The 23,210-nt window shown below is 31.4% G+C and overlaps 1 protein-coding gene across 4 annotated transcripts in view; it reads left to right on the top strand.

Annotated features, from left to right (window-relative positions):
* Window positions 1-23,210, top strand: part of LOC110179264 (uncharacterized) — a 67,473-nt gene that overhangs the window by 39,518 nt on the left and 4,745 nt on the right. For 3 of the 4 annotated variants that reach the window (XM_086831774.1, XM_086831776.1, XM_086831778.1), the window contains one exon: window positions 20,912-21,175. In XM_086831774.1, the coding sequence (XP_086687900.1) occupies window positions 20,912-21,175 (264 nt within the window). Of the gene's footprint in view, window positions 1-20,911; window positions 21,176-22,718; window positions 22,959-23,210 lie in introns of those variants that run through there. The other variant, XM_086831781.1, reaches the window with a different exon arrangement.

The following is a 23,210-nucleotide window of genomic DNA, read 5'->3' as shown; positions in this document are numbered from 1 at the left end:
GTTTTTATACCTTTTTGCAGATTATAGCTTCAGTCCGAAGATTAAAACGCAGGGAAGGAGTCATTTCCGACCCTATAAACCATATATATTCTTGATCAGCATCAACAGCCCAATCGCTCTGGCCTTGTCCGGTCGAAAAATAAATTTTTGGCATTTTTCCGAAAATTGAAAATTTTATAAGGGGTTACATCATTAAAATTGCCAAAAATTGACAAAAAATTGAATTTTTTAAATTTGAAAACTGAGTATGCAGCTTTATTAATCTACTAAAAACTAGCATAGAACAGCTTTCCGAATTAAAATATATGATTTTTTGGCTTAGTTGTGAGTTTTTTAAACTATAATTTTTGGGAAAAATTGTCTGTTTTTATACCTTTTTGCGGGTTTTTATAATTTTAGTCAGAAACTTGTTACAGCATCAACAAACGCAGTATGCAGGGTTGTTAGTGCTATAAAAACCTGCACAGAAAAGCTTTCCGAATCAAAATTAATGCTATTTTGGCTTAATTATGATGTTCGGAAAACTCCGATTATTCAAGAAAATTGTCTGTTTTTATACCTTTTTGCAGAGTAAAGCTTCAGTCAGAAGATTAAAACGCAGTGAAGGAGTCATTTCCGACCCTATAAACCATATATATTCTTGATCAGCATCAACAGCCCAGTCGTTCTAGCCATGTCCGGTCAAGAAATAAATTTTTGACATTTTTCCGAAAATTGAAATTTTTATAAATTTTATATCATTAAAATTGCCAAAATTTGACAACAAATTGAATTTTTTAAATTTGAAAACTGAGTATGCAGCTTTATTAATCTACTAAAAACTAGCATAGAACAGCTTTCCGAATTAAAATATATGATTTTTTGGCTTAGTTGTGAGTTTTTTAAACTATGATTTTTGGGAAAAATTGTCTGTTTTTATACCTTTTTGCGGGTTTTTATAATTTTAGTCAGAAACTTGTTGCAGCATCAACAAACGCAGTATGCAGATTTGTTAGTGCTATAAAAACTTGCACAGAAGAGCTTTCCGATTCAAAATTAATGCTATTTTGGCTTAATTATGATGTTTGGAAAACTCAGATTATTTAAGAAAATTGTCTGTTTTTATACCTTTTTGCAGATTATAGCTTCAGTCCGAAGATTAAAACGCAGGGAAGGAGTCATTTCCGACCCTATAAACCATATATATTCTTGATCAGCATCAACAGCCCAATCGCTCTGGCCTTGTCCGGTCGAAAAATAAATTTTTGGCATTTTTCCGAAAATTGAAAATTTTATAAGGGGTTACATCATTAAAATTGCCAAAAATTGACAAAAAATTGAATTTTTTAAATTTGAAAACTGAGTATGCAGCTTTATTAATCTACTAAAAACTAGCATAGAACAGCTTTCCGAATTAAAATATATGATTTTTTGGCTTAGTTGTGAGTTTTTTAAACTATGATTTTTGGGAAAAATTGTCTGTTTTTATACCTTTTTGCGGGTTTTTATAATTTTAGTCAGAAACTTGTTACAGCATCAACAAACGCAGTATGCAGGGTTGCTAGTGCTATAAAAACCTGCACAGAAAAGCTTTCCGAATCAAAATTAATGCTATTTTGGCTTAATTATGATGTTCGGAAAACTCCGATTATTCAAGAAAATTGTCTGTTTTTATACCTTTTTGCAGAGTAAAGCTTCAGTCAGAAGATTAAAACGCAGTGAAGGAGTCATTTCCGACCCTATAAACCATATATATTCTTGATCAGCATCAACAGCCCAGTCGTTCTAGCCATGTCCGGTCAAGAAATAAATTTTTGACAGTTTTCCGAAAATTGAAAATTTTATAAGGGGTTACATCATTAAAATTGCCAAAAATTGACAAAAAATTGAATTTTTTAAATTTGAAAACTGAGTATGCAGCTTTATTAATCTACTAAAAACTAGCATAGAACAGCTTTCCGAATTAAAATATATGATTTTTTGGCTTAGTTGTGAGTTTTTTAAACTATGATTTTTGGGAAAAATTGTCTGTTTTTATACCTTTTTGCGGGTTTTTATAATTTTAGTCAGAAACTTGTTGCAGCATCAACAAACGCAGTATGCAGATTTGTTAGTGCTATAAAAACTTGCACAGAAAAGCTTTCCGATTCAAAATTAATGCTATTTTGGCTTAATTATGATGTTTGGAAAACTCAGATTATTTAAGAAAATTGTCTGTTTTTATACCTTTTTGCAGATTATAGCTTCAGTCCGAAGATTAAAACGCAGGGAAGGAGTCATTTCCGACCCTATAAACCATATATATTCTTGATCAGCATCAACAGCCCAATCGCTCTGGCCTTGTCCGGTCGAAAAATAAATTTTTGGCATTTTTCCGAAAATTGAAAATTTTATAAATTGCCAAAATTTGACAACAAATTGAATTTTTTAAATTTAAAAACTGAGTATGCAGCATTGTTAATCTACTAAAAACTAGCATAGAACAGCTTTCCGAATTAAAATTAATGATTTTTTGGCTTAGTTATGAGTTTTTTTTAACTATGATTTTTGGTAAAAATTGCCTCATTTTATACCTTTTTGCAGGTTATTATAATTTTACTCAGAAACTTATAACAGCATCAACAAACGCAGTATGCAGGGTTGTTAGTGCTATAAAAACCTGCACAGAAAAGCTTTCCGAATCAAAATTAATGCTATTTTGGCATAATTATGATGTTCGGAAAACTCCGATTATTTAAGAAAATTGTCTGTTTTTATACCTTTTTGCAGAGTAAAGCTTCAGTCAGAAGATTAAAACGCAGTGAAGGAGTCATTTCCGACCCTATAAACCATATATATTCTTGATCAGCATCAACAGCCAAGTCGTTCTAGCCATGTCCGGTCAAGAAATAAATTTTTGACATTTTTCCGAAAATTGAAAATTTTATAAGGGGTTACATCATTAAAATTGCCAAAAATTGACAAAAAATTGAATTTTTTAAATTTGAAAACTGAGTATGCAGCTTTATTAATCTACTAAAAACTAGCATAGAACAGCTTTCCGAATTAAAATATATGATTTTTTGGCTTAGTTGTGAGTTTTTTAAACTATGATTTTTGGGAAAAATTGTCTGTTTTTATACCTTTTTGCGGGTTTTTATAATTTTAGTCAGAAACTTGTTGCAGCATCAACAAACGCAGTATGCAGATTTGTTAGTGCTATAAAAACTTGCACAGAAAAGCTTTCCGATTCAAAATTAATGCTATTTTGGCTTAATTATGATGTTTGGAAAACTCAGATTATTTAAGAAAATTGTCTGTTTTTATACCTTTTTGCAGATTATAGCTTCAGTCCGAAGATTAAAACGCAGGGAAGGAGTCATTTCCGACCCTATAAACCATATATATTCTTGATCAGCATCAACAGCCCAATCGCTCTGGCCTTGTCCGGTCGAAAAATAAATTTTTGGCATTTTTCCGAAAATTGAAAATTTTATAAATTGCCAAAATTTGACAACAAATTGAATTTTTTAAATTTAAAAACTGAGTATGCAGCATTGTTAATCTACTAAAAACTAGCATAGAACAGCTTTCCGAATTAAAATTAATGATTTTTTGGCTTAGTTATGAGTTTTTTTTAACTATGATTTTTGGTAAAAATTGCCTCATTTTATACCTTTTTGCAGGTTATTATAATTTTACTCAGAAACTTATAACAGCATCAACAAACGCAGTATGCAGGGTTGTTAGTGCTATAAAAACCTGCACAGAAAAGCTTTCCGAATCAAAATTAATGCTATTTTGGCATAATTATGATGTTCGGAAAACTCCGATTATTTAAGAAAATTGTCTGTTTTTATACCTTTTTGCAGAGTAAAGCTTCAGTCAGAAGATTAAAACGCAGTGAAGGAGTCATTTCCGACCCTATAAACCATATATATTCTTGATCAGCATCAACAGCCAAGTCGTTCTAGCCATGTCCGGTCAAGAAATAAATTTTTGACATTTTTCCGAAAATTGAAAATTCATTAAAATTGCCAAAAATTAACAAAAAAATTGAATTTTTTAAATTTAAAAACTGAGTATGCAGCATTGTTAATCTACTAAAAACTAGCATAGAACAGCTTTCCGAATTAAAATATATGATTTTTTGGCTTAGTTGTGAGTTTTTTAAACTATGATTTTTGGGAAAAATTGTCTGTTTTTATACCTTTTTGCGGGTTTTTATAATTTTAGTCAGAAACTTGTTGCAGCATCAACAAACGCAGTATGCAGATTTGTTAGTGCTATAAAAACTTGCACAGAAAAGCTTTCCGATTCAAAATTAATGCTATTTTGGCTTAATTATGATGTTTGGAAAACTCAGATTATTTAAGAAAATTGTCGGTTTTTATACCTTTTTGCAGATTATAGCTTCAGTCCGAAGATTAAAACGCAGTGAAGGAATCATTTCCGACCCTATAAACCATATATATTCTTGATCAGCATCAACAGCCCAATCACCCTAGCCTTGTCCGGTCGAAAAATAAATTTTTGGCATTTTTCCGAAAATTGAAAATTTTATAAGGGGTTACATCATTAAAATTGCCAAAATTTGACAACAAATTGAATTTTTTAAATTTGAAAACTGAGTATGCAGCTTTATTAATCTACTAAAAACTAGCATAGAACAGCTTTCCGAATTAAAATTAATGATTTTTTGGCTTAGTTATGAGTTTTTTTAAACTATGATTTTTGGGAAAAATTGCCTGTTTTTATACCTTTTTGCAGGTTATTATAATTTTACTCAGAAACTTATAACAGCATCAACAAACGCAGTATGCAGGGTTGTTAGTGCTATAAAAACCTGCACAGAAAAGCTTTCCGAATCAAAATTAATGCTATTTTGGCTTAATTATGATGTTCGGAAAACTCCGATTATTTAAGAAAATGGTCTGTTTTTATACCTTTTTGCAGAGTAAAGCTTCAGTCAGAAGATTAAAACGCAGTGAAGGAGTCATTTCCGACCCTATAAACCATATATATTCTTGATCAGCATCAACAGCCCAGTCGTTCTAGCCATGTCCGGTCAAGAAATAAATTTTTGACATTTTTCCGAAAATTGAAAATTTTATAAGGGGTTACATCATTAAAATTGCCAAAAATTGACAAAAAATTGAATTTTTTAAATTTAAAAACTGAGTATGCAGCATTGTTAATCTACTAAAAACTAGCATAGAACAGCTTTCCGAATTAAAATATATGATTTTTTGGCTTAGTTGTGAGTTTTTTAAACTATGATTTTTGGGAAAAATTGTCTGTTTTTATACCTTTTTGCGGGTTTTTATAATTTTAGTCAGAAACTTGTTACAGCATCAACAAACGCAGTATGCAGATTTGTTAGTGCTATAAAAACTTGCACAGAAAAGCTTTCCGATTCAAAATTAATGCTATTTTGGCTTAAATATGATGTTTGGAAAACTCAGATTATTTAAGAAAATTGTCTGTTTTTATACCTTTTTGCAGATTATAGCTTCAGTCCGAAGATTAAAACGCAGTGAAGGAGTCATTTCCGACCCTATAAACCATATATATTCTTGATCAGCATCAACAGCCCAATCGCCCTATCCTTGTCCGGTTGAAAAATAAATTTTTGGCATTTTTCCAAAAATTGAAAATTTTATAAGGGGTTACATCATTAAAATTGCCAAAAATTGACAAAAAATTGAATTTTTTAAATTTGAAAACTGAGTATGCAGCTTTATTAATCTACTAAAAACTAGCATAGAACAGCTTTCCTATAAACCATATATATTCTTGATCAGCATCAACAGCCCAATCGCTCTGGCCTTGTCCGGTCGAAAAATAAATTTTTGGCATTTTTCCGAAAATTGAAAATTTTATAAGGGGTTACATCATTAAAATTGCCAAAAATTGACAAAAAATTGAATTTTTTAAATTTGAAAACTGAGTATGCAGCTTTATTAATCTACTAAAAACTAGCATAGAACAGCTTTCCGAATTAAAATATATGATTTTTTGGCTTAGTTGTGAGTTTTTTAAACTATGATTTTTGGGAAAATTTGTCTGTTTTTATACCTTTTTGCGAGTTTTTATAATTTTAGTCAGAAACTTGTTACAGCATCAACAAACGCAGTATGCAGATTTGTTAGTGCTATAAAAACTTGCACAGAAAAGCTTTCCGATTCAAAATTAATGCTATTTTGGCTTAATTATGATGTTTGGAAAACTCAGATTATTTAAGAAAATTGTCTGTTTTTATACCTTTTTGCAGATTATAGCTTCAGTCCGAAGATTAAAACGCAGTGAAGGAGTCATTTCCGACCCTATAAACCATATATATTCTTGATCAGCATCAACAGCCCAATCGCTCTGGCCTTGTCCGGTCGAAAAATAAATTTTTGGCATTTTTCCGAAAATTGAAAATTTTATAAGGGGTTACATCATTAAAATTGCCAAAAATTGACAAAAAATTGAATTTTTTAAATTTGAAAACTGAGTATGCAGCTTTATTAATCTACTAAAAACTAGCATAGAACAGCTTTCCGAATTAAAATATATGATTTTTTGGCTTAGTTATGAGTTTTTTTAAACTATGATTTTTGGGAAAAATTGCCTGTTTTTATACCTTTTTGCAGGTTATTATAATTTTACTCAGAAACTTATAACAGCATCAACAAACGCAGTATGCAGGGTTGTTAGTGCTATAAAAACCTGCACAGAAAAGCTTTCCGAATCAAAATTAATGCTATTTTGGCATAATTATGATGTTCGGAAAACTCCGATTATTTAAGAAAATTGTCTGTTTTTATACCTTTTTGCAGAGTAAAGCTTCAGTCAGAAGATTAAAACGCAGTGAAGGAGTCATTTCCGACCCTATAAACCATATATATTCTTGATCAGCATCAACAGCCAAGTCGTTCTAGCCATGTCCGGTCAAGAAATAAATTTTTGACATTTTTCCGAAAATTGAAAATTCATTAAAATTGCCAAAAATTAACAAAAAAATTGAATTTTTTAAATTTAAAAACTGAGTATGCAGCATTGTTAATCTACTAAAAACTAGCATAGAACAGCTTTCCGAATTAAAATATATGATTTTTTGGCTTAGTTGTGAGTTTTTTAAACTATGATTTTTGGGAAAAATTGTCTGTTTTTATACCTTTTTGCGGGTTTTTATAATTTTAGTCAGAAACTTGTTGCAGCATCAACAAACGCAGTATGCAGATTTGTTAGTGCTATAAAAACTTGCACAGAAAAGCTTTCCGATTCAAAATTAATGCTATTTTGGCTTAATTATGATGTTTGGAAAACTCAGATTATTTAAGAAAATTGTCGGTTTTTATACCTTTTTGCAGATTATAGCTTCAGTCCGAAGATTAAAACGCAGTGAAGGAATCATTTCCGACCCTATAAACCATATATATTCTTGATCAGCATCAACAGCCCAATCACCCTAGCCTTGTCCGGTCGAAAAATAAATTTTTGGCATTTTTCCGAAAATTGAAAATTTTATAAGGGGTTACATCATTAAAATTGCCAAAATTTGACAACAAATTGAATTTTTTAAATTTGAAAACTGAGTATGCAGCTTTATTAATCTACTAAAAACTAGCATAGAACAGCTTTCCGAATTAAAATTAATGATTTTTTGGCTTAGTTATGAGTTTTTTTAAACTATGATTTTTGGGAAAAATTGCCTGTTTTTATACCTTTTTGCAGGTTATTATAATTTTACTCAGAAACTTATAACAGCATCAACAAACGCAGTATGCAGGGTTGTTAGTGCTATAAAAACCTGCACAGAAAAGCTTTCCGAATCAAAATTAATGCTATTTTGGCTTAATTATGATGTTCGGAAAACTCCGATTATTTAAGAAAATGGTCTGTTTTTATACCTTTTTGCAGAGTAAAGCTTCAGTCAGAAGATTAAAACGCAGTGAAGGAGTCATTTCCGACCCTATAAACCATATATATTCTTGATCAGCATCAACAGCCCAATCGCTCTGGCCTTGTCCGGTCGAAAAATAAATTTTTGGCATTTTTCCGAAAATTGAAAATTTTATAAGGGGTTACATCATTAAAATTGCCAAAAATTGACAAAAAATTGAATTTTTTAAATTTGAAAACTGAGTATGCAGCTTTATTAATCTACTAAAAACTAGCATAGAACAGCTTTCCGAATTAAAATATATGATTTTTTGGCTTAGTTATGAGTTTTTTTAAACTATGATTTTTGGGAAAAATTGCCTGTTTTTATACCTTTTTGCAGGTTATTATAATTTTACTCAGAAACTTATAACAGCATCAACAAACGCAGTATGCAGGGTTGTTAGTGCTATAAAAACCTGCACAGAAAAGCTTTCCGAATCAAAATTAATGCTATTTTGGCTTAATTATGATGTTCGGAAAACTCCGATTATTTAAGAAAATGGTCTGTTTTTATACCTTTTTGCAAAGTAAAGCTTCAGTCAGAAGATTAAAACGCAGTGAAGGAGTCATTTCCGACCCTATAAACCATATATATTCTTGATCAGCATCAACAGCCCAGTCGTTCTAGCCATGTCCGGTCAAGAAATAAATTTTTGACATTTTTCCGAAAATTGAAAATTTTATAAGGGGTTACATCATTAAAATTGCCAAAAATTGACAAAAAATTGAATTTTTTAAATTTAAAAACTGAGTATGCAGCATTGTTAATCTACTAAAAACTAGCATAGAACAGCTTTCCGAATTAAAATATATGATTTTTTGGCTTAGTTGTGAGTTTTTTAAACTATGATTTTTGGGAAAAATTGTCTGTTTTTATACCTTTTTGCGGGTTTTTATAATTTTAGTCAGAAACTTGTTACAGCATCAACAAACGCAGTATGCAGATTTGTTAGTGCTATAAAAACTTGCACAGAAAAGCTTTCCGATTCAAAATTAATGCTATTTTGGCTTAAATATGATGTTTGGAAAACTCAGATTATTTAAGAAAATTGTCTGTTTTTATACCTTTTTGCAGATTATAGCTTCAGTCCGAAGATTAAAACGCAGTGAAGGAGTCATTTCCGACCCTATAAACCATATATATTCTTGATCAGCATCAACAGCCCAATCGCCCTATCCTTGTCCGGTTGAAAAATAAATTTTTGGCATTTTTCCAAAAATTGAAAATTTTATAAGGGGTTACATCATTAAAATTGCCAAAAATTGACAAAAAATTGAATTTTTTAAATTTGAAAACTGAGTATGCAGCTTTATTAATCTACTAAAAACTAGCATAGAACAGCTTTCCTATAAACCATATATATTCTTGATCAGCATCAACAGCCCAATCGCTCTGGCCTTGTCCGGTCGAAAAATAAATTTTTGGCATTTTTCCGAAAATTGAAAATTTTATAAGGGGTTACATCATTAAAATTGCCAAAAATTGACAAAAAATTGAATTTTTTAAATTTGAAAACTGAGTATGCAGCTTTATTAATCTACTAAAAACTAGCATAGAACAGCTTTCCGAATTAAAATATATGATTTTTTGGCTTAGTTGTGAGTTTTTTAAACTATGATTTTTGGGAAAATTTGTCTGTTTTTATACCTTTTTGCGAGTTTTTATAATTTTAGTCAGAAACTTGTTACAGCATCAACAAACGCAGTATGCAGATTTGTTAGTGCTATAAAAACTTGCACAGAAAAGCTTTCCGATTCAAAATTAATGCTATTTTGGCTTAATTATGATGTTTGGAAAACTCAGATTATTTAAGAAAATTGTCTGTTTTTATACCTTTTTGCAGATTATAGCTTCAGTCCGAAGATTAAAACGCAGTGAAGGAGTCATTTCCGACCCTATAAACCATATATATTCTTGATCAGCATCAACAGCCCAATCGCTCTGGCCTTGTCCGGTCGAAAAATAAATTTTTGGCATTTTTCCGAAAATTGAAAATTTTATAAGGGGTTACATCATTAAAATTGCCAAAAATTGACAAAAAATTGAATTTTTTAAATTTGAAAACTGAGTATGCAGCTTTATTAATCTACTAAAAACTAGCATAGAACAGCTTTCCGAATTAAAATATATGATTTTTTGGCTTAGTTATGAGTTTTTTTAAACTATGATTTTTGGGAAAAATTGCCTGTTTTTATACCTTTTTGCAGGTTATTATAATTTTACTCAGAAACTTATAACAGCATCAACAAACGCAGTATGCAGGGTTGTTAGTGCTATAAAAACCTGCACAGAAAAGCTTTCCGAATCAAAATTAATGCTATTTTGGCTTAATTATGATGTTCGGAAAACTCCGATTATTTAAGAAAATGGTCTGTTTTTATACCTTTTTGCAAAGTAAAGCTTCAGTCAGAAGATTAAAACGCAGTGAAGGAGTCATTTCCGACCCTATAAACCATATATATTCTTGATCAGCATCAACAGCCCAGTCGTTCTAGCCATGTCCGGTCAAGAAATAAATTTTTGACATTTTTCCGAAAATTGAAAATTTTATAAGGGGTTACATCATTAAAATTGCCAAAAATTGACAAAAAATTGAATTTTTTAAATTTAAAAACTGAGTATGCAGCATTGTTAATCTACTAAAAACTAGCATAGAACAGCTTTCCGAATTAAAATATATGATTTTTTGGCTTAGTTGTGAGTTTTTTAAACTATGATTTTTGGGAAAAATTGTCTGTTTTTATACCTTTTTGCGGGTTTTTATAATTTTAGTCAGAAACTTGTTACAGCATCAACAAACGCAGTATGCAGATTTGTTAGTGCTATAAAAACTTGCACAGAAAAGCTTTCCGATTCAAAATTAATGCTATTTTGGCTTAAATATGATGTTTGGAAAACTCAGATTATTTAAGAAAATTGTCTGTTTTTATACCTTTTTGCAGATTATAGCTTCAGTCCGAAGATTAAAACGCAGTGAAGGAGTCATTTCCGACCCTATAAACCATATATATTCTTGATCAGCATCAACAGCCCAATCGCCCTATCCTTGTCCGGTTGAAAAATAAATTTTTGGCATTTTTCCAAAAATTGAAAATTTTATAAGGGGTTACATCATTAAAATTGCCAAAAATTGACAAAAAATTGAATTTTTTAAATTTGAAAACTGAGTATGCAGCTTTATTAATCTACTAAAAACTAGCATAGAACAGCTTTCCTATAAACCATATATATTCTTGATCAGCATCAACAGCCCAATCGCTCTGGCCTTGTCCGGTCGAAAAATAAATTTTTGGCATTTTTCCGAAAATTGAAAATTTTATAAGGGGTTACATCATTAAAATTGCCAAAAATTGACAAAAAATTGAATTTTTTAAATTTGAAAACTGAGTATGCAGCTTTATTAATCTACTAAAAACTAGCATAGAACAGCTTTCCGAATTAAAATATATGATTTTTTGGCTTAGTTGTGAGTTTTTTAAACTATGATTTTTGGGAAAATTTGTCTGTTTTTATACCTTTTTGCGAGTTTTTATAATTTTAGTCAGAAACTTGTTACAGCATCAACAAACGCAGTATGCAGATTTGTTAGTGCTATAAAAACTTGCACAGAAAAGCTTTCCGATTCAAAATTAATGCTATTTTGGCTTAATTATGATGTTTGGAAAACTCAGATTATTTAAGAAAATTGTCTGTTTTTATACCTTTTTGCAGATTATAGCTTCAGTCCGAAGATTAAAACGCAGTGAAGGAGTCATTTCCGACCCTATAAACCATATATATTCTTGATCAGCATCAACAGCCCAATCGCTCTGGCCTTGTCCGGTCGAAAAATAAATTTTTGGCATTTTTCCGAAAATTGAAAATTTTATAAGGGGTTACATCATTAAAATTGCCAAAAATTGACAAAAAATTGAATTTTTTAAATTTGAAAACTGAGTATGCAGCTTTATTAATCTACTAAAAACTAGCATAGAACAGCTTTCCGAATTAAAATATATGATTTTTTGGCTTAGTTGTGAGTTTTTTAAACTATGATTTTTGGGAAAATTTGTCTGTTTTTATACCTTTTTGCGAGTTTTTATAATTTTAGTCAGAAACTTGTTACAGCATCAACAAACGCAGTATGCAGATTTGTTAGTGCTATAAAAACTTGCACAGAAAAGCTTTCCGATTCAAAATTAATGCTATTTTGGCTTAAATATGATGTTTGGAAAACTAAGATTATTTAAGAAAATTGTCTGTTTTTATACCTTTTTGCAGATTATAGCTTCAGTCCGAAGATTAAAACGCAGTGAAGGAGTCATTTCCGACCCTATAAACCATATATATTCTTGATCAGCATCAACAGCCCAATCACCCTAGCCTTGTCCGGTCGAAATATAAATTTTTGGCACTTTTACGAAAATTGAAAATTTTATAAGGGGTTACATCATTAAAATTGCCAAAAATTGACAAAAAATTGAATTTTTTAAATTTGAAAACTGAGTATGCAGCTTTATTAATCTACTAAAAACTAGCATAGAACAGCTTTCCGAATTAAAATATATGATTTTTTGGCTTAGTTGTGAGTTTTTTAAACTATGATTTTTGGGAAAAATTGTCTGTTTTTATACCTTTTTGCGGGTTTTTATAATTTTAGTCAGAAACTTGTTACAGCATCAACAAACGCAGTATGCAGATTTGTTAGTGCTATAAAAACTTGCACAGAAAAGCTTTCCGATTCAAAATTAATGCTATTTTGGCTTAAATATGATGTTTGGAAAACTCAGATTATTTAAGAAAATTGTCTGTTTTTATACCTTTTTGCAGATTATAGCTTCAGTCCGAAGATTAAAACGCAGTGAAGGAGTCATTTCCGACCCTATAAACCATATATATTCTTGATCAGCATCAACAGCCCAATCGCTCTGGCCTTGTCCGGTCGAAAAATAAATTTTTGGCATTTTTCCGAAAATTGAAAATTTTATAAGGGGTTACATCATTAAAATTGCCAAAAATTGACAAAAAATTGAATTTTTTAAATTTGAAAACTGAGTATGCAGCTTTATTAATCTACTAAAAACTAGCATAGAACAGCTTTCCGAATTAAAATATATGATTTTTTGGCTTAGTTGTGAGTTTTTTAAACTATGATTTTTGGGAAAATTTGTCTGTTTTTATACCTTTTTGCGAGTTTTTATAATTTTAGTCAGAAACTTGTTACAGCATCAACAAACGCAGTATGCAGATTTGTTAGTGCTATAAAAACTTGCACAGAAAAGCTTTCCGATTCAAAATTAATGCTATTTTGGCTTAAATATGATGTTTGGAAAACTAAGATTATTTAAGAAAATTGTCTGTTTTTATACCTTTTTGCAGATTATAGCTTCAGTCCGAAGATTAAAACGCAGTGAAGGAGTCATTTCCGACCCTATAAACCATATATATTCTTGATCAGCATCAACAGCCCAATCACCCTAGCCTTGTCCGGTCGAAATATAAATTTTTGGCACTTTTACGAAAATTGAAAATTTTATAAGGGGTTACATCATTAAAATTGCCAAAAATTGACAAAAAATTGAATTTTTTAAATTTGAAAACTGAGTATGCAGCTTTATTAATCTACTAAAAACTAGCATAGAACAGCTTTCCGAATTAAAATATATGATTTTTTGGCTTAGTTGTGAGTTTTTTAAACTATGATTTTTGGGAAAAATTGTCTGTTTTTATACCTTTTTGCGGGTTTTTATAATTTTAGTCAGAAACTTGTTACAGCATCAACAAACGCAGTATGCAGATTTGTTAGTGCTATAAAAACTTGCACAGAAAAGCTTTCCGATTCAAAATTAATGCTATTTTGGCTTAAATATGATGTTTGGAAAACTCAGATTATTTAAGAAAATTGTCTGTTTTTATACCTTTTTGCAGATTATAGCTTCAGTCCGAAGATTAAAACGCAGTGAAGGAGTCATTTCCGACCCTATAAACCATATATATTCTTGATCAGCATCAACAGCCCAATCGCTCTGGCCTTGTCCGGTCGAAAAATAAATTTTTGGCATTTTTCCGAAAATTGAAAATTTTATAAGGGGTTACATCATTAAAATTGCCAAAAATTGACAAAAAATTGAATTTTTTAAATTTGAAAACTGAGTATGCAGCTTTATTAATCTACTAAAAACTAGCATAGAACAGCTTTCCGAATTAAAATATATGATTTTTTGGCTTAGTTGTGAGTTTTTTAAACTATGATTTTTGGGAAAATTTGTCTGTTTTTATACCTTTTTGCGAGTTTTTATAATTTTAGTCAGAAACTTGTTACAGCATCAACAAACGCAGTATGCAGATTTGTTAGTGCTATAAAAACTTGCACAGAAAAGCTTTCCGATTCAAAATTAATGCTATTTTGGCTTAAATATGATGTTTGGAAAACTAAGATTATTTAAGAAAATTGTCTGTTTTTATACCTTTTTGCAGATTATAGCTTCAGTCCGAAGATTAAAACGCAGTGAAGGAGTCATTTCCGACCCTATAAACCATATATATTCTTGATCAGCATCAACAGCCCAATCACCCTAGCCTTGTCCGGTCGAAATATAAATTTTTGGCACTTTTCCGAAAATTGAAAATTTTATAAGGGGTTACATCATTAAAATTGCCAAAAATTGACAAAAAATTGAATTTTTTAAATTTGAAAACTGAGTATGCAGCTTTATTAATCTACTAAAAACTAGCATAGAACAGCTTTCCGAATTAAAATATATGATTTTTTGGCTTAGTTGTGAGTTTTTTAAACTATGATTTTTGGGAAAAATTGTCTGTTTTTATACCTTTTTGCGGGTTTTTATAATTTTAGTCAGAAACTTGTTACAGCATCAACAAACGCAGTATGCAGATTTGTTAGTGCTATAAAAACTTGCACAGAAAAGCTTTCCGATTCAAAATTAATGCTATTTTGGCTTAAATATGATGTTTGGAAAACTCAGATTATTTAAGAAAATTGTCTGTTTTTATACCTTTTTGCAGATTATAGCTTCAGTCCGAAGATTAAAACGCAGTGAAGGAGTCATTTCCGACCCTATAAACCATATATATTCTTGATCAGCATCAACAGCCCAATCACCCTAGCCTTGTCCGGTCGAAAAATAAATTTTTGGCACTTTGCCAAAATTTGACAACAAATTGAATTTTTTAAATTTGAAAACTGAGTATGCAGCTTTATTAATCTACTAAAAACTAGCATAGAACAGCTTTCCGAATTAAAATATATGATTTTTTGGCTTAGTTGTGAGTTTTTTAAACTATGATTTTTGGGAAAAATTGTCTGTTTTTATACCTTTTTGCGGGTTTTTATAATTTTAGTCAGAAACTTGTTACAGCATCAACAAACGCAGTATGCAGATTTGTTAGTGCTATAAAAACTTGCACAGAAAAGCTTTCCGATTCAAAATTAATGCTATTTTGGCTTAATTATGATGTTTGGAAAACTGAGATTATTTAAGAAAGTTGCCTGTTTTTATACCTTTTTGCAGATTATAGCTTCAGTCCGAAGATTAAAACGCAGTGAAGGAGTCATTTCCGACCCTATAAACCATATATATTCTTGATCAGCATCAACAGCCCAATCGCTCTGGCCTTGTCCGGTCGAAAAATAAATTTTTGGCATTTTTCCGAAAATTGAAAATTTTATAAGGGGTTACATCATTAAAATTGCCAAAAATTGACAAAAAATTGAATTTTTTAAATTTGAAAACTGAGTATGCAGCTTTATTAATCTACTAAAAACTAGCATAGAACAGCTTTCCGAATTAAAATATATGATTTTTTGGCTTAGTTGTGAGTTTTTTAAACTATGATTTTTGGGAAAATTTGTCTGTTTTTATACCTTTTTGCGAGTTTTTATAATTTTAGTCAGAAACTTGTTACAGCATCAACAAACGCAGTATGCAGATTTGTTAGTGCTATAAAAACTTGCACAGAAAAGCTTTCCGATTCAAAATTAATGCTATTTTGGCTTAAATATGATGTTTGGAAAACTCAGATTATTTAAGAAAATTGTCTGTTTTTATACCTTTTTGCAGATTATAGCTTCAGTCCGAAGATTAAAACGCAGTGAAGGAATCATTTCCGACCCTATAAACCATATATATTCTTGATCAGCATCAACAGCCCAATCACCCTAGCCTTGTCCGGTCGAAAAATAAATTTTTGGCATTTTTCCGAAAATTGAAAATTTTATAAGGGGTTACATCATTAAAATTGCCAAAATTTGACAACAAATTGAATTTTTTAAATTTGAAAACTGAGTATGCAGCTTTATTAATCTACTAAAAACTAGCATAGAACAGCTTTCCGAATTAAAATATATGATTTTTTGGCTTAGTTGTGAGTTTTTTAAACTATGATTTTTGGGAAAAATTGTCTGTTTTTATACCTTTTTGCGGGTTTTTATAATTTTAGTCAGAAACTTGTTACAGCATCAACAAACGCAGTATGCAGATTTGTTAGTGCTATAAAAACTTGCACAGAAAAGCTTTCCGATTCAAAATTAATGCTATTTTGGCTTAAATATGATGTTTGGAAAACTCAGATTATTTAAGAAAATTGTCTGTTTTTATACCTTTTTGCAGATTATAGCTTCAGTCCGAAGATTAAAACGCAGTGAAGGAGTCATTTCCGACCCTATAAACCATATATATTCTTGATCAGCATCAACAGCCCAATCACCCTAGCCTTGTCCGGTCGAAATATAAATTTTTGGCACTTTTCCGAAAATTGAAAATTTTATAAGGGGTTACATCATTAAAATTGCCAAAAATTGACAAAAAATTGAATTTTTTAAATTTGAAAACTGAGTATGCAGCTTTATTAATCTACTAAAAACTAGCATAGAACAGCTTTCCGAATTAAAATATATGATTTTTTGGCTTAGTTGTGAGTTTTTTAAACTATGATTTTTGGGAAAAATTGTCTGTTTTTATACCTTTTTGCGGGTTTTTATAATTTTAGTCAGAAACTTGTTACAGCATCAACAAACGCAGTATGCAGATTTGTTAGTGCTATAAAAACTTGCACAGAAAAGCTTTCCGATTCAAAATTAATGCTATTTTGGCTTAAATATGATGTTTGGAAAACTCAGATTATTTAAGAAAATTGTCTGTTTTTATACCTTTTTGCAGATTATAGCTTCAGTCCGAAGATTAAAACGCAGTGAAGGAGTCATTTCCGACCCTATAAACCATATATATTCTTGATCAGCATCAACAGCCCAATCACCCTAGCCTTGTCCGGTCGAAAAATAAATTTTTGGCACTTTGCCAAAATTTGACAACAAATTGAATTTTTTAAATTTGAAAACTGAGTATGCAGCTTTATTAATCTACTAAAAACTAGCATAGAACAGCTTTCCGAATTAAAATATATGATTTTTTGGCTTAGTTGTGAGTTTTTTAAACTATGATTTTTGGGAAAAATTGTCTGTTTTTATACCTTTTTGCGGGTTTTTATAATTTTAGTCAGAAACTTGTTACAGCATCAACAAACGCAGTATGCAGATTTGTTAGTGCTATAAAAACTTGCACAGAAAAGCTTTCCGATTCAAAATTAATGCTATTTTGGCTTAATTATGATGTTTGGAAAACTGAGATTATTTAAGAAAGTTGCCTGTTTTTATACCTTTTTGCAGATTATAGCTTCAGTCCGAAGATTAAAACGCAGTGAAGGAGTCATTTCCGACCCTATAAACCATATATATTCTTGATCAGCATCAACAGCCCAATCGCTCTGGCCTTGTCCGGTCGAAAAATAAATTTTTGGCATTTTTCCGAAAATTGAAAATTTTATAAGGGGTTACATCATTAAAATTGCCAAAAATTGACAAAAAATTGAATTTTTTAAATTTGAAAACTGAGTATGCAGCTTTATTAATCTACTAAAAACTAGCATAGAACAGCTTTACGAATTAAAATATATGATTTTTTGGCTTAGTTGTGAGTTTTTTAAACTATGATTTTTGGGAAAAATTGTCTGTTTTTATACCTTTTTGCGGGTTTTTATAATTTTAGTCAGAAACTTGTTACAGCATCAACAAACGCAGTATGCAGATTTGTTAGTGCTATAAAAACTTGCACAGAAAAGCTTTCCGATTCAAAATTAATGCTATTTTGGCTTAATTATGATGTTTGGAAAACTCAGATTATTTAAGAAAATTGTCTGTTTTTATACCTTTTTGCAGATTATAGCTTCAGTCAGAAGATTAAAACGCAGTGAAGGAGTCATTTCCGACCCTATAAACCATATATATTCTTGATCAGCATCAACAGCCCAATCGCTCTGGCCTTGTCCGGTCGAAAAATAAATTTTTGGCATTTTTCCGAAAATTGAAAATTTATAAAATTATACAAATTATAAAATTTTCAATTTTCGGAAAAGTGCCAAAAATTTATTTTTCGACCGGACAAGGCTAGAACGAATGGGCTGTTGATGCTGATCAAGAATATATATGGTTTATAGGGTTGGAAATGACTCCTTCACTGCGTTTTAATCTTCGGACTGAAGCTATAATCTGCAAAAAGGTATAAAAACAGACAATTTTCTTAAATAATCTGAGTTTTCCAAACATCATAATTAAGCCAAAATAGCATTAATTTTGAATCGGAAAGCTTTTCTGTGCAAGTTTTTATAGCACTAACAAATCTGCATACTGCGTTTGTTGATGCTGTAACAAGTTTCTGACTAAAATTATAAAAACCCGCAAAAAGGTATAAAAACAGACAATTTTTCCCAAAAATCATAGTTTAAAAAACTCACAACTAAGCCAAAAAATCATATATTTTAATTCGGAAAGCTGTTCTATGCTAGTTTTTAGTAGATTAACAAAGCTGCATACTCAGTTTTCAAATTTAAAAAATTCAATTTGTTGTCAATTTTTGGCAATTTTAATGATGTAACCCCTTATAAAATTTTCAATTTTCGGAAAAATGCCAAAAATTTATTTTTCGACCGGACAAGGCCAGAGCGATTGGGCTGTTGATGCTGATCAAGAATATATATGGTTTATAGGGTCGGAAATGACTCCTTCACTGCGTTTTAATCTTCGGACTGAAGCTATAATCTGCAAAAAGGTATAAAAAAGGCAACTTTCTTAAATAATCTCAGTTTTCCAAACATCATAATTAAGCCAAAATAGCATTAATTTTGAATCGGAAAGCTTTTCTGTGCAAGTTTTTATAGCACTAACAAATCTGCATACTGCGTTTGTTGATGCTGTAACAAGTTTCTGACTAAAATTATAAAAACCCGCAAAAAGGTATAAAAACAGACAATTTTTCCCAAAAATCATAGTTTAAAAAACTCACAACTAAGCCAAAAAATCATATATTTTAATTCGGAAAGCTGTTCTATGCTAGTTTTTAGTAGATTAACAAAGCTGCATACTCAGTTTTCAAATTTAAAAAATTCAATTTGTTGTCAATTTTTGGCAATTTTAATGATGTAACCCCTTATAAAATTTTCAATTTTCGGAAAAATGCCAAAAATTTATTTTTCGACCGGACAAGGCCAGAGCGATTGGGCTGTTGATGCTGATCAAGAATATATATGGTTTATAGGGTCGGAAATGACTCCTTCACTGCGTTTTAATCTTCGGACTGAAGCTATATTCTGCAAAAAGGTATAAAAACAGGCAACTTTCTTAAATAATCTCAGTTTTCCAAACATCATAATTAAGCCAAAATAGCATTAATTTTGAATCGGAAAGCTTTTCTGTGCAAGTTTTTATAGCACTAACAAATCTGCATACTGCGTTTGTTGATGCTGTAACAAGTTTCTGACTAAAATTATAAAAACTCGCAAAAAGGTATAAAAACAGACAAATTTTCCCAAAAATCATAGTTTAAAAAACTCACAACTAAGCCAAAAAATCATATATTTTAATTCGGAAAGCTGTTCTATGCTAGTTTTTAGTAGATTAATAAAGCTGCATACTCAGTTTTCAAATTTAAAAAATTCAATTTTTTGTCAATTTTTGGCAATTTTAATGATGTAACCCCTTATAAAATTTTCAATTTTTGGAAAAATGCCAAAAATTTATTTTTCGACCGGACAAGGCCAGAGCGATTGGGCTGTTGATGCTGATCAAGAATATATATGGTTTATAGGGTCGGAAATGACTCCTTCACTGCGTTTTAATCTTCGGACTGAAGCTATATTCTGCAAAAAGGTATAAAAACAGGCAACTTTCTTAAATAATCTCAGTTTTCCAAACATCATAATTAAGCCAAAATAGCATTAATTTTGAATCGGAAAGCTTTTCTGTGCAAGTTTTTATAGCACTAACAAATCTGCATACTGCGTTTGTTGATGCTGTAACAAGTTTATGACTAAAATTATAAAAACCCGCAAAAAGGTATAAAAACAGACAAATTTTCCCAAAAATCATAGTTTAAAAAACTCACAACTAAGCCAAAAAATCATATATTTTAATTCGGAAAGCTGTTCTATGCTAGTTTTTGGTAGATTAATAAAGCGGCATACTCAGTTTTCAAATTTAAAAAATTCAATTTGTTGTCAAATTTTGGCAATTTTAATGATGTAACCCCTTATAAAATTTTCAATTTTCGGAAAAATGCCAAAAATTTATTTTTCGACCAGACAAGGCTAGAACGATTGGGCTGTTGATGCTGATCAAGAATATATATGGTTTATAGGGTCGGAAATGACTACTTCATCCTGCCGGGGTATAAATATATGGAAAACAACCTCGAAAATATGTCATAAATAGTTAATCAAAGAAATATTAATATTATCTCACATTCAAGACCCCATCTTTAATATCTTTCCTCCGTAAACACTCTTTTAATTATAATCCCATTCTGCTTTAATCTATTATTCATTATTTATCAAACTCTTTATATCATTTGACAAACACGTCTGCGAAAGAAAATAGCTAAACTAAAACTAATTAACCTGCTTTGCCATAACACCATTAAAAGCCTATCACGATGTTTTTTTCTCATCTCCACCTCTCTTTTTTGGGTGTAGAAACCAAGTCGCCAGACTGACTATTACGATATCTCGCCACGCCCCTTTGGAGTGCCAGCGGCATCGGCGGTATCTGGAGCTGGAGCGGGAGCGGGAGCCGGAGCGGGTAGTGGTGCATCGCTGACCAATGGCTTCACACGCTCGAAGGCGATACGGAATGGAGCGGGCAATAGCCTGAACGGAGGAGGATTCCAGCCGCAGACGCAGCGCATCAATGTGCCCCACCAGCAGACGCAATTTCTGGCCCACTTCAGCGAGTCCGGGGTAAGGAAATCAAGATCGATAGCGAGATCGAAGCGGAGATCTGGAGTGGGGATTCCAGAAAGTAAAAGCGGCAGAAAAGCAATTTCAATTGGCATAACAAGAAGCACTCGGAGTCGAACTCAAGAGCTCGGAACACGGGCAAAAACAATTTCGCAGCGCCAATTGCATAACAAGTTAACAAAACAATTGGCTCTGCTCTGATTTTAGCCAATATCTGTAATAGTTTTTTTTGTTTTCTTTTTATACCCTTTCAGGGTAGTATCAATTTGGTCAGAAGTTTATAACGTAATGAAGGAAGGTATCTATTAATTAGTTTCAGCAACCAGCGTCTACCTGTCAGTCTGTCCGTTTCTAAACAAACTAGTCCCTCAGTTTTAAAACTATATAAATGAAACTTCGAATGATTCACATCCACATAATCAAATCTATTAAAGTAAAAGGGATATCCATTTAGAATTTAAATCTGCAAATATGTGTAGAGATCAACAATATTATATTACAAATTTCAACCGAAAAATATTGCGATTTTATTATGTTTCAATTCCAAACTGAAAAAGTATACAAACTTCGGTGTGCCTAAGCTAGCTTTCTTTCTTTTTTTATATTTCTTGGAGTCTTACGTGACTCCCAAACAGTAAATGCTTTGAGGCGCTTTTTTCTCTCCCCTCATTTCAAGTAGCCAAACTTCAGAACCAGTTCCAAGAGTTTACTTTTTGAAAACAACCGCAGAAAAAGGCCAAATCGAATTATAGTTTACCTTTCACCCGATTGCATTTCATGCTCCACATTTTTTATTGTTATTTGCTTAACGTTTTGGCAAAGCCAACCACCAACAAGTTGCGTTCATAAATCATGTTCGCCTTACCAATTTCTGTTTATTTATAAAAATAAGTGTGCGAAGTAAGGAAGGCAAGTGTTTGCGCACATAACTTTTGGCAATCTTGAAGCTGTTTCTCTTGACTCCACAAATATTTTCTCGTATATTTAAAACATTTCGAACTCTCATAATTGAAATGTCAGAGCGGAAGATTGGTAGTAGTAGTTCCCTTTCCGTTTTCTCCATTTCCCATTTACCATTTCTCGTTTTGCCCACATAAATTTCTCAAGTTAATTGCTGCAATTTGTTGGACCATTCAGGCGAAAGTGCTGCCTTGATGGATGCCGGGCTTAAATATCAAATCGGTTCACGATTAATCGGCCATAATAATAACAATTGCTAGTGGGCGCTCGAAAACTCATTAGTTGGCATTACTTTTGAGATCATGCCTTTTAGCGGTTAACAAATTCATCCTCTCGTCCCCATTCTCCATCCAGTCAGCCAGCCATCCGAAGCTTTGCCAATCTCCAATCATCTTCATGACTGCTAAACACTAACGCACACGGAAAGAAATAGGAGAGCAGTTGATTTTTCTATTATCTAGTATCTTTCACAGCTTTCAAGGGTTTATTTAGTCATAGATTTATTCACCTTTAAACCATACTGAAAAGCACTCTCATAGCTCCATGACCAACTATTTGTGAAGGTTTAAATAGAACACAGAAAGATACTAAATTAATTTTTTGTACTTATAGAGTACAAATTCACACTTGCAACAATACATCATCATCTGCTCTTAAATCAATTACCAAGTACCCCTTTTTCTCTCTGTGACTGGGATTTGGCAACCTGCTGTGGGGATTCTCCTAACTTTGACAGTTGCGAGGTTGCCTTCACATAAAAATTAAATAAATACGAGCGCATAAATTAAAGATGAACGGATGGATAAATGGGGCTGGGAGGGAGGTATAAGGGAATGGGGATTACTGGTTGAGGAAAATTTGCACAAAACGCTTTAGACAAATTTGAGAATCACTTGAATGGCACGGCGGTTGAGAAGAGTTCGCACGCCATACAATTGACAGCAGAAGACGACGACGAGCGAACCGCAGAGATTGCGGTTCCATGTCGAAACTGTAACAGTTTCCCATGACGACAACGACGCTCTCGAGGCTGTGAACGGAGCCATGGTGCAGCTGCTCCCGTGATCCGAAACAA

This window comes from Drosophila serrata, unplaced genomic scaffold, assembly GCF_035046125.1.
Source record: "Drosophila serrata isolate PLE 108 unplaced genomic scaffold, ASM3504612v1 contig_26, whole genome shotgun sequence".
Taxonomy (NCBI): domain Eukaryota; kingdom Metazoa; phylum Arthropoda; class Insecta; order Diptera; family Drosophilidae; genus Drosophila; species Drosophila serrata.
This window is presented reverse-complemented; position numbering and strand designations above follow the sequence as displayed.